Source organism: Dendropsophus ebraccatus, chromosome 1 (genome assembly GCF_027789765.1).
Source record: "Dendropsophus ebraccatus isolate aDenEbr1 chromosome 1, aDenEbr1.pat, whole genome shotgun sequence".
In the NCBI taxonomy this organism is placed as follows: Eukaryota; Metazoa; Chordata; class Amphibia; order Anura; family Hylidae; genus Dendropsophus; species Dendropsophus ebraccatus.
In genome coordinates, this window is record NC_091454.1 from 17,811,924 (window position 1) to 17,823,962 (window position 12,039).

At 43.3% G+C, this 12,039-nt stretch overlaps 1 protein-coding gene across 2 annotated transcripts in view; it reads left to right on the forward strand.

Moving 5' to 3' along the window:
- Positions 1–10,755, forward strand: part of LOC138772459 (solute carrier family 45 member 3-like) — a 28,060-nt gene extending 17,305 nt beyond the window's left edge. For both annotated transcript variants that reach the window (XM_069952861.1, XM_069952871.1), the window contains exons 2-5: positions 3,056–3,346; positions 4,860–5,681; positions 7,373–7,638; positions 8,796–10,755. In XM_069952861.1, the coding sequence (XP_069808962.1) occupies positions 3,199–3,346; positions 4,860–5,681; positions 7,373–7,638; positions 8,796–9,248 (1,689 nt within the window). In that variant the 5' untranslated portion in view covers positions 3,056–3,198 and the 3' untranslated portion in view covers positions 9,249–10,755. The remainder of the gene's footprint in view (positions 1–3,055; positions 3,347–4,859; positions 5,682–7,372; positions 7,639–8,795) is intronic.
- Positions 10,756–12,039: the final 1,284 nt, after the last annotated feature.

The following is a 12,039-nucleotide window of genomic DNA, read 5'->3' on the forward strand; positions in this document are numbered from 1 at the left end:
AACCTGTATCAAAACTATTCCTTAAAGGGACTGTTCATAAATGCTTTTTTTGTTTAAAGGGGTACTGTGACAAAAAGAAAAATCTTTTAAATCAACTGGTCTCAAAAAGTTATATAGATTTGTAATTTACTAATTTGCTTCCATTTAAAAATGTTTAGTCTTTTAGTACTTAACAGCTGCTGTATGTCCTGCAGGAAGTGGTGTATTTTTCCCAGTCTGGAGAGCAGGAGAGGGTTTTCTATGGGGATTTGCTACTGCTCTGGACAGTTCCTGACATGGACAGAGGTGGCAGCAGAGAGAGCACTGTGTCAGATTGAAAAGAATACACCACTTCCCGCAGGACTTACAGCAGCTGATAAGTACTGGAAGACTGGAGATTTTTTTTAAATAGAAGTAAATTACAAAATTCCGGCTGTGGCTGATGCATAATGAACACTGTACCATTGGTAGTGCATTCTTCCTATCATTTGGCTTAGTGACTCACTAAGGGCTCAATTCCACGGGACAATTATCATTCGCATAATGGTTAACGATAAACGATCCAAACGACCGCTATTGCGAAAGACTTGAAATCGTTCACCCATTTACATGGAACGATAATTGTTACTTACGATCGTTCTTGCGGTCGTCTTGTCGTCGCTATTGCGTTCGTCACTACTGCGAAATACCGAACGACGTCTTATTCAATGCGTACGATTTGCGAGCGAGCAAGGATAAAAATAGGTCCAGGTCTTATTAAACGATCAACGATTTGTCGTTTGGTCGTTAATCGTTAACTGCTATTCAACCGAACGATTACCGTTTAGATTCGAACGACTTAACGATAATCTGATTGATAATCGTCCCGTGGAATAGGGCTAATTCACTGTCTGATAACAGGGAGCAATAGATTGCATTGAGCAGCACAGTAAATAGACCCAGCACTGTACGCCCGCTACAGCGCTGTGTGTGTCCTTATGAATTCTCACACACGAAAAAAAAAATGGGCTGATTTTTGTTGGTTTTCTTCATTCCGAGGTATAGCGCCAGGCCGTGTACATTCCTGGAGTATTTCCCCCGCACACGTGTAAGACAAGTAGGGAACAGACTGTAACCGCTTTAATGCACAGTGATGATTTTTCAACGTTCGCCTCCTGGGAGTCGTTTTACAGGATCAGGCCATGTCTAAAAAAGAAGCTTTGTAGATTGTCCAGTTTTAGATCAGCAGGTTTGGCCTGAAGAAGGAGCTAGTGGGGGTCATAGGAAAAACTATGGGGGAGATTTATCAAACATGGTGTAAAGTGAAACTGGCTCAGTTGCCCCTAGCAACCAATCAGATTCCACCTTTCATTTTCCAAAGAGTCTGTGAGGAATGAAAAGTGGAATCTGATTGGTTACTAGGGGCAACTGGGCCTGTTTCACTTTACACCATGTTTGATAAATCTCCCCTTATGACTGTATCCATGTTTTCCAGGCAGGCTTCGAGCTGCATCCACCTTCTCCGGGCAGTGGGATTCAAATGGCCATCATTCGGGCTCGCGCAGGCCCGAACTGTCGGCAAGTTTGCTCATCTCTATTTGCTACAACCATCGTTTTTTCACAATAGGGATACAAGGGGGAAATATTATTACCGTAGAACCAATGGGAAGGATTTAACAGTATCTAACATACACCCCCCCCCCCAACAGTATAATAAAGGGATCTATGCCTGTCCATTGACCATCATCCCTAGTTGTTGAACCTTTACCACCAAATACTTACTAGACTATAAAGTTGCTCATAGACGTCACATAATTGTTGGCCAAAATCTACAAATCGAACTAGATTTCCAGAACGACTGCCATTAAATAGATTGTACCATTAGCAGAAGCTCTATCCTTGGGATCCGTTACTTGGGACCCCCTATCTGTTGGCCAGAGTGGACTCAGGGATGCTTCCTTAATGGTGGATAGACATCTTGATCAGAGACTCAGAACTCTTGGGGTTCGGTAACGTTCTCCGAACACGAATGCTCAGCATTTGACTCTCCGCGATTGCAGACATTGCCCTTAAGGAACAACCCTTTTAACTGATAAAGGCCTTTGGATTTTTTTTTTTATCGGTGGACTCCCACCGATTATATGGATAGGCAAAGCAATAGAAAAACTTGGCAAACCCCCTTTAATTCATATAGCTGAAACCAAGATTGACGTAAAGGTGGGACCAATAGGATTTCTGCCTCTCAGTTCTGCCCGCCACCGGGGGCGCCAGCATGGAAAAGGGACGATTATCGTGCAGAAAATCGTTTTATTTTGTTCAAATTTAAGCGATAATATAATATTTCTGTGTAATTGCAGACAACGATGGAAAAATCGTTCATGTGTCGAGGATCGTTGATTTAGGGCTGACCCTAAAATTATTGCCAATCGTTCCCTGTAATTCCGCATTCGCTCACTAATCGTTCGGTGTCATATTCCAAATCGTTGCTTCTTTTGCTTGGATCGTAACTAACGACAATCGTTCTGTGTAATATGGTGAACGATTTCAGGTTAACGATAAAAATCTTGTTTGCCATCGTTTATCGTTAAAAATCGCTTTGCCTAATAGGACCCCCAGGGTATAGAGATATATGACTAGGACACCAACTGAATTGTTCCTAACGGTCGTATAACACGGGACGATTATCGTTTGAAAAATCCTGAGGTTGTTCGAATTTAAACAATGATGGCTTTGAGTAATAACAGGCAATGATTAAACGACCAACGATAAATTGTTGATCGTTTGTTAGAATCTGGACCTATTTTCATCTTTGATCGCTCACATATCGTTCGGTGTTATAACACGTCGTTCCCTGGTCTATCAGCCAGGAATGGACGAGCGCAAGAACGACCGTGAGTAACAATAATCGTTCTGTGTAATAAGGTAAACGATTTAAGATTGTTTGTCATAGTGGTCGTTTGAGATCGTTAATCGACGAAAAATCGTCCAATGTAATACCACCCGTAGGTGGATAATCTAGCTATGGTTTTATGTTTGTTATAACCGAGAATTGAGAAGGAACTAGACGTTAATCTTGTTTCTCTTCTTCTCTTTGTAGCAAGTGTCATTGAGTATGGGGACCCAAGAAGATCAAAGGGAGTCGTCTTCAAAGACCACTCTTGAGAATTCTCTGTCTCCTATGAGGTCGCTTGAGATTTTACACATTCGGCCCTAGACACTGGAGAGACAAGGTACTCGAAGATGACGCCCTGCAGGTTGCAGTGGCACCTCGTCCTGCTAAACTTTATGACGTGTGGCCTCGAAATTTGTGTGGCAGCTGGGATCACGTATGTCCCCCCATTACTGTTGGAGGCTGGGGTAGAAGAGCGGTACATGACCATGGTTTTGGGTAAGTTATACCTATATTATTACCATAATATTTTTGGATTGTATAGAACACCTTAAGAAGTCATATGGCTGCCAGTAAAGCCTCTAACAATATTGTAGTGGCAGCCAAACTGGTTGTTCCTATCTTTTTCAGGATTCAAGGTCTATCCTTTTACTAGGATCATTGTAGATGAGTACTTGCTTCAGGTCATGTCACTTTTGTGTATCAAAACACTCTTTTTGTCTCCCTTTTTTGTGGTTTGTGGTATTTGGTGTCTGTTACTGTCATGTAACGAATGCCCCAAAGGGTACATGAGAAGTGGCCGCACGGAGTGTTGTGACAATAAACCAGCCTCTACATGATTATAGGCATTGAAGTGTCCGATTTCTTGGTTCTTTTGTAAGACTTTTGTTTGGGGGGGGGGGGGGGGTAATTTTTGCATAAAAGGACTAGTATCTCTTGGATCAGCTCATCTACTGGATAAGACTCTTGTCTTTGTGGGCCCTCAGTCCCCCTCAGGCACACTGCATATCAAGTTGCACTCAAGACTGTACCATGCAAACTTCATATTGTATAATTTGAGGCTCCTTATTAAGGATCACCTTTAAACTTGTGATGTCACTGCACCAGACAATGACATCGCTTAGGCCTTATTCTCATGTCCCGTAAAATTGTCAGTGGTGGCTGACCCACGGGCAATTTTAGGACCCATTAAATCATTAAATTCTATGGGGGAGATTTATCAAAGGGTGTAAAATTTAGACTGGTGCAAACTACCCACAGCAACCAATCACAGCTCAGCTTTGGGCAGTGCTGAAAGGAAAGCTGAGCTGTGATTGGTTGCTGTGGGCAATTTGCACCAGTCTAAATTTTACACCCTTTGATAAATCTCCCCCTATGTGTCTATTTATACCATCCGTGCCGTCATCCTTGCCACAAAAAAATTGGACAGTTCACAGTGCGGATGGCAGCATGGATGCCTCCCCCCGCTCCTGTCCCCGCTCCCGTCTCCCCCGCTCCTGTCACCTGCTCCCATCTTTCCACCGCTCCCATCACCCGCTCCCATCTCCTTTACTCCTATCAGCACTCCCATCTCTTCCCCGCTCTTGTTACCCGCCCCTGTCACCCCCGATCCCGTCTCCCCTGCTCCCGTCTCCCCAGCTCCTGTCACCGCTCCTGTCGTTCCCCTGCTCTTGTCACCGCTCCCATCTCTCCTCCATTCTTGTCACCCGCTCCCGTCTCCCCCGCTCCTGTCTCCCCAGCTCCTGTCGCCACTCCTGTGGCTGCCCTGCCCCTATGACCGTTCCCGTCTCCCCAGCTTCTGTTGCCGCTCCTGTGGCTCCCCTGCTCCTGTTACCGTTCCCGTCTCCCCAGCTCCTGTCACCGCTTCCCCGAGCCCCAACTCAGAGCATTTAAGACTGTTTTTCACAGAGCGGACAAAATCACGGTCCGTGAAGACCCACTCATTTTACGCCTAAAAACAATATTTGCCATGTTTTTCCCAATGTTTTAATGCCAACGTTTTCTCTTCAAGGTATTGGACCTGTCCTTGGACTAATCCTGGTACCGTTGATAGGATCAGCTAGTGACAATTGCCAAAGTAACTATGGTGGGAGGAGACCCTTCATCTGGCTGCTATCTCTCGGTGTCCTCCTGTCACTCTTCATCATTCCTCACGCAGACTCTTTGGCTTCCTACTTCTCTTACGGTGGGAACCGTGTCCATATTTTTTTCCTGATTTTCGGTGTGGGATTGTTAGATTGTTGCGTACAGGTCTGCTTCACCCCATTGGAAGCTCTTCTCTCAGACCTTTATCACGACGACGAAGGTTGCGGTCAAGCCTTCGCCATGTTCTCGCTGATGATCAGCGTTGGTGGTTGTATTGGATATCTACTGACCTCCGTCAACTGGAATTATAACTACATGTCACTTTACCTCGGTGGACAAGACGAGTGCCTGTTTTTATTATTGACGGTTATATTTATAATAAGTGTCCTTGTAACAATGAAGACGGTGGAAGAACATGGGCATAGCCAACAAGCTCTGGACCACAAGCCTTCCGTGACCTCAATGTCTTTCACCAGGGGATGTTGTATACCAAAATGGAAGCTACGTTCTTGGAAATGTAACCCAATTTTTTGCTTGTTGAGCCTTTGCTGGTCGGTTACTCCCAGGATTTATCACAGTTACTGCCGCATCCCCGCGGTTATGAAACAGCTGTGTGCCGCGCAGTTATGTAGCTGGATGGCTGTTATGTCTTTTATGCTATTCTACACTGATTTTGTTGGTGAAGGACTATACAAAGGTATTCCAAGTGCAGCTCCCGGGACTGAGTCAAGAATTCGATACGATGAAGGTACAGACACTATCGCTTTCCCGAATCATTGATTTCAGGTTCTTTTTTTTGTGTTTCTATGTAAAAAGATGAACGCTTAAAGGGAACCCCTGACATTCAAAGTCCAGTTCAATCTGTAGACATGGGAGGAGATTTATCAAACATGGTGTAAAGTGAAACTGGCTCAGTTGCCCCTAGCAACCAATCAGATTCCACCTTACATTTTCCAAAGAGTCTGTGAGGAATGAAAGGTGGAATCTGATTGGTTGCTAGGGGCAACTGAGCCAGTTTCACTTTACACCATGTTTGATAAATCTCCCCCATAATATTTTATAGCAAATTGATTGAGCTAGATATTGATTTTTAGAGGAAAAATTTGAGTAGAAGTAGTAATTTATCAGTATTCTGGGCTTCAGAGTCAGTACCTTGCCAATTGAAATTGAGAATAGACCATTTGTTATATTTACCCAGAAAACCCCTTTAAGCCCTTTTATCTCAAAATGCCTCATCATAAGCCTTACATCTTTTGGTTCTTTCCCACCAAATGCACTTTTCTTACAATCACTACGATATATTACAGTGGTGTAATCTGGTGCCCCTGGACCCTGATACAAAATCTCCACACCCTACCCATTACTTACTGTCCTTTTAATGTGACATGTACAATCTAGACCCCCTTTAGTCACAGGGTTTGACTAGGACTGCATCATCTGCACCCCCTTAGTTATAATGGTGTTCCAGCAGGAGCAGTATTTTTTATATATACACACTATGAATGGAACAGCTGGGGACTATCCGGGAAGGGCTATATATATTTAAAAGACAAATGTTAAGCGGCACTTTGTCCACTTAATATTGGGAAACATTAGCTGCCATTATGGGATAATACTTTATGACTGGTGGCTCATACAGCAGTGATTTGTTCCAATGGACGTCCCCGATCTTTTTAAGTTAAGCTTTGTATTTCTGTAGCCGAAAAAAAAACAAAAAAAATTTAGGAAAAATTTTGCAGTTGTCTGTTTTAGGGTCAGTCCACACTGCGTTAGAGCCTCCATGACTGAGAAAGTGAACGGCTGCACCAACTTATTCAGATGAAGCCCAACTGACCCATATACAGTCTTATTGGGATCTATTGGGTTTTCCCACTCATGTCTGTTAATTTTCCAGAGTTTAACGGTACAAAAGAATTCAATTGTTCTTTTTGTGCGATAATTTAAAATGGACTCTGCAACGGACACTTCAAAGAATTGAGGACCTAACCCTATATAGATCCCTTTCACTACCATTTTTACTTTGGGTTCCCATTGGGCATCCATACAGGAAAATTTATACTGACCATCAAGAAGTAGGTGATCAGTCAGTATCGTGTATCTCACATGTGCCCATACCGTGTAGGCACCAGCACAAACTCAGAAGCTTCCAGTAGTGGAGACCCTGCTGACAGTGTACTCTTGGAAAGGTTCTCGCTCTATGATCAAGCAATGGTGGCTTAGACCGGCTTATGTCTTGATTTTGCTTCTCCCCATATTGGTCAGTAGTTGGCCAAAAATTGACGTTTATTGGAGATGCCACCTGTCCCATGCAGCGTTGCTTGGTTTGGTTTTCCTTGCCTAAAGCTCAAGTTGTGTAAGCAAGCGGTGATCTACTATTCTGGTTAGGACCTGAAGAGTTTTTATAATTTACATTTAATCTGACCGTTCACTGTCTTGCAGGAATCCGCATGGGAAGTCTTGGTCTCTTTCTCCAGTGCGCAACATCAACCTTCTTCTCCATGATCATCAACAAACTCGCCAAGCAGTTTGGGTCTCGTAAAGTGTATTTGTCCAGTATGATCACCTTCACCTCATCTGCCCTGGTTATATGCCTGTCCCAGAATATTGTCATAGTAACCATCATGTCATCCTTAACCGGATTCGCGTACGCAACCTTACAGACTCTTCCCTACACCTTAATATGTCTATATCACAAGGACAAAGAGGTGAGTCAAATGTGTTCAAGATTAGATCATTCATTGAAGGTTTAACCCAATACTGAAATGTTGGTTATGTAACAAGTTGGAATTATAGTGGAGACTGGAAGGAAGCCATGTTTGAGTCCCATCATTCAGCATTTGAATACCTATAGCTGTATCCATGTTTTCCCCGGACTCCTTAAGGCTGCATCCAACTTCTTCAACCACCTGTATTTAAATGTTAAATGATCAGACTCGAGCATGCTGGAATTGCGCTCATCTCTAGTTACAATGTTTCGGAATTTTTTTTAAAAAAAGTACATTTCATGTCTACAGCTCCCTTGCAGACCAATGTGTCTCCATGGTAACAGACTATGAACAGACACTGTGTAGTCACCTGTTTTTTAGTGCTAACATATTTGTAGATGCAGGAGACAGATGGAAGAGAAAAAGTGACTCCAGGATCAGACCACATAGGGTTTATTTGTTGGCTACTGTGCAAAAAAGGGGTCCGTAGAGCCTCAGTTGCGAGTCTCAAAACACGGGAATAGCCAGATATCCCTCCAGGGAAGGAAAGCCTGTTGCCAAGGGGGCGACTCCCAGTGGGGAGATCACCAAACCACCCTGATACATAACCCCTTAAGTCCCACTCGGTTGCGAGTATTGGGACACAGGCAAAAGTCCAACTCAGTTGCGAGCATTGCGAAGTGACAAGGGTTTACCAAAGCCAGGCATCTATCCACAGACAGCTGTTGCCCCTCTTCAGAGTGGAGCAGGATACTGGCTAACGAGAGTAATGAAAAGTAGACCAACTTTTTGTTGTCTACTGCCATGAAAATGCCATGGATTTCTATAGGTGTACATAGGTGTGTCCAAATTTAAGTCAGACAGATCAAAAATATTATATAAATTGGGACCACCGACAACTGAACTGTTGGGAAAAATGGTTGCGTTAAACTTTTTTTTTTTTTTTGTGGTCAGGTGAAAAAAAAGATCCAACATAAGTGTCCTTGACATGGACAATTTAAGCATCAACTTTTTCGAGTATAACCAACCGGTATATTATATTTCCGGATAGCTTGGTCTCTGTAAGTGGCATCAAAAACTCAATACTAGCTATATTTATGTAAAATGTCAATATTTATTACTATGGGCTACTATAATAAAGATATATTTCTCTTTAGGTATTTATGCCAAGGCCCACATTGCCGAACATCCGGAATGAGAAGATTGTCACCAAAGAAGCCGTGTATTTTTCACCCAATATACCGACCAGCCACCAAAATGGAATTTGTAAGCACAAAGGGCACAACCAAGAAGAAAGTATATATATCACTCAAGAACTGGATATATCCATTCCTCCTGGGGACCACCCCTATTATCCCACAGATAACAATAATGAGACGGCCCACAGAGCCGACAAAGACGATTACGCGAAGAGAGGGATTGGCCTTGACTTTGCGACTCTTGATAGCACATTCCTCCTCTCTCAGGTGTTTCCGTCCCTCTTTATGGGAATGTTCGTACAATTGATGGAAAGTGTTACGGTCTACATTGCTTCATCAGTTGTTTTTGGAGTATTTGCCATTTACTTGGCGAATCGTGTTGTTTTTGACCTAAAAGACATGCAAACGTGAAAAATATCAACTAGGGAAAGGAGACTACAGAAACCTTGTTTACAGTGTTCACGTTTACAGCCATAGATGTTTCTTTGTAAGTTTTTTGAGCAGTTTAATGCTCTGTATCACTGGTGGGGAGCTATTACATGGAACAATTCATGGCTGAACAGGCTGACATCGTCCTGTGTAATAGGGCCAAAGATTAGCCAGTTAACTGGCTATAGGTAAAGTGGGTTTTGACCCTCTAAAAAAAATCATTGGCTGTCAGCTGCACATCTCCCTGTGTATTAGGGGGGCATGCAACCAATGGCCGATTGAAGGAAAGGGCCACATAACTTATTGAGACATTTAAAGGCTCTGTAAAAGAGTCCCGATCTCGAGATTGGCACTTGTTTACAGATGGGCCTGGCACATCTTATATGGCCTATACTTCACCATTTTCTTCTTTTCTTTTGTTGTTTCCTCCTGTCTCCAATACCTCTTTATGTTTACTCTTATTTTACTTTTCCTATTTCCTAGCCCTTCTTACTTTATTTTTACCTTTTCCTGTTTACATTTTTCTTTTTCCACGCTTCCCGTCCTCTCCTCCCATCTTATTCTCCTTTCCCATCTTCCCCCTTCTTCCTGTCTTTTCTCATTCCCATCTTATCCTCTCTTGCAGTTTTTTCCTCTCATTCTTTTCTCTCCTCCCTTCCCATCTTCTCCCCTTTTCCCACCTTCCCATCTTCCCTTACTGTTTTTTCCTCTCCTTCTGTTCTTACCTTTCTTCCCATCTTTTCCCCTATTCCCATATTTTTCCCTCTTCCTGCATTCTCCGCTCTTCCCGTCTTCTCCCTCCGCCCCATCTTCTCAACTCCTCCCACTTATCCATCTTTATTTTTGCCTAGATTTTTTTCTTTCATATTTTCTCTATTTTCCCTCTTCTTCTTCTTTCCATTCCATCCACATCAAGATGATTAAAGGGAATATAATCTTTCTATGAAAGTCGTAAAACATTTGCAAATGCTAGAACAGTATAGGTTCACAATTCTTAGAAGGAAAGAGAATAATTCACAGAGAATTGACCAGTCAAGAAAAGTTATAAGCTGTTATATATGGGCCGAAATATTTTGAACCAGAATCAGTAAAGGAATCAAAGAAACCTCTCCTGGGACCAAGAGACCTCTTTTGAGACAGAGGCCATGGCAAAATAAACTTATAGAATTTAAAGGGATTCTTGACCTAGATTTATTTTTAGAATAACCTTATTCACGTTTTGCCCCTCGATAAAAATTTCCTAAATTTTTTTTTTAACATTAAATTTAGGTGAAACTAAGTCTTATAATTGTTCATAGAGCTAATTAAACCATTTCGAAGGGTAAAAAAAACTATTCGGACCGCCTGGGGAGGGAGAGTGTCACCGCACAGGAGCTCGGGTCACCCCCAATACACTGGTATCTCCCACAGCATGCCCTAAGTGCAACCCACAATACACTTTATACTACCAGTAGTCCTGGAGGAGAAGAAGAGCAGCCCTGGAGCTCCTGCATGGTGACGTCCTCCCTCGCCTGGAGAGTGAGGACATCACTGTGCAGGAGCTCCGGGGCTACTCTTCTTTTCCTCCTGGACTGCTGCACTCAGGGGATGCTGTGGGGGATGCCACCATATTGGGGATGACCCGAGCCCTGCATGGTGACATCCTCTCTCCTCAGGTGGCTGGCGGCTGGCGTGACCCGAGCCATGCATCGTGACATCCTCTCTCCTCAGGCGGCTGGCGGCTGGCGTGACCCGAGCCCTGCATGGTGACATCCTCTCTCCTCAGGCGGCTGGCGTATCTCCTATGCAGGAGGACAGTTTAGAGCTCCTGCAAATATTCGAACACTGAGTATTATTGTATTTGGTTCCCAACTTCTCCTTTCTAGAGATGATCGCAACTCTAGTCCGAACGTTTAGCATTTGAATACCGATGGTTGGATTCAGCTGCATCCCACTTCTTCAGCCATCGGACTTGTACATGCTTGAGTTGCGCTCATCTATTTGCCTCTAACCAGGAGGCAGCTCGTTGCAGCAGAATCCTCCCTATTAGCTGCTTTATCTTTAAAAAAAATAAAAAGCACAATCTCTGAAATTCAGATTTAAAGGGGTACTCCAGCGTGGGGGCACTTTTGTGCTGGGACCGGGGACGAGGTGGCCGAGGGAAAAGACGTCCACTCACCTTCCCAGTTCCAATGGCTGGTCCCGCATCGCAGTGCTCCGGAGCGCCACAATGTGGGACCCGCCGCTGGAACTGGGGAGGTGAGTGGACGTCTTTTCCCTCGGCCACCTCATCCCCGGTCCCAGCGCAAAAGTGCCCCCACGCTGGAGTACCCCTTTAACAACAGGAATTTGAAAATGTAAAATTTAAATATTGTAGTTGAATATTTTTTTTTTTTTTTGCTATATATAGGCATATAATTAATTTATTTTTTCTGATTCTTTTAAGTTAGTGTACTGTAAAACATCTTCTAAAGAATATTAACTACTGTTACTGAATCGGACTTTTAGCTCTTTCACTACAATTGCAAGTGAAAGAAAAGCTGCTAGCTTTATATGTTTATACTGTACTTTTTGTATTTTTGTTTGGTTTTGTTAACACATGGCCATGGGCCAAACTGAACATATAGATGAAGTCTATTCCTAAGGAATTAAAGGACTTGATGCAAGAACTTCTAGTTTACAATTTTTAGCCACAATCTCACTCTGGTCCCCCTTAGAAAAGTCCGATGCGTATACATCCACGTCTGCCTAGGAAGTATGGAGCTAAACTGCTATGTTCCCTTTGCCGGTACCT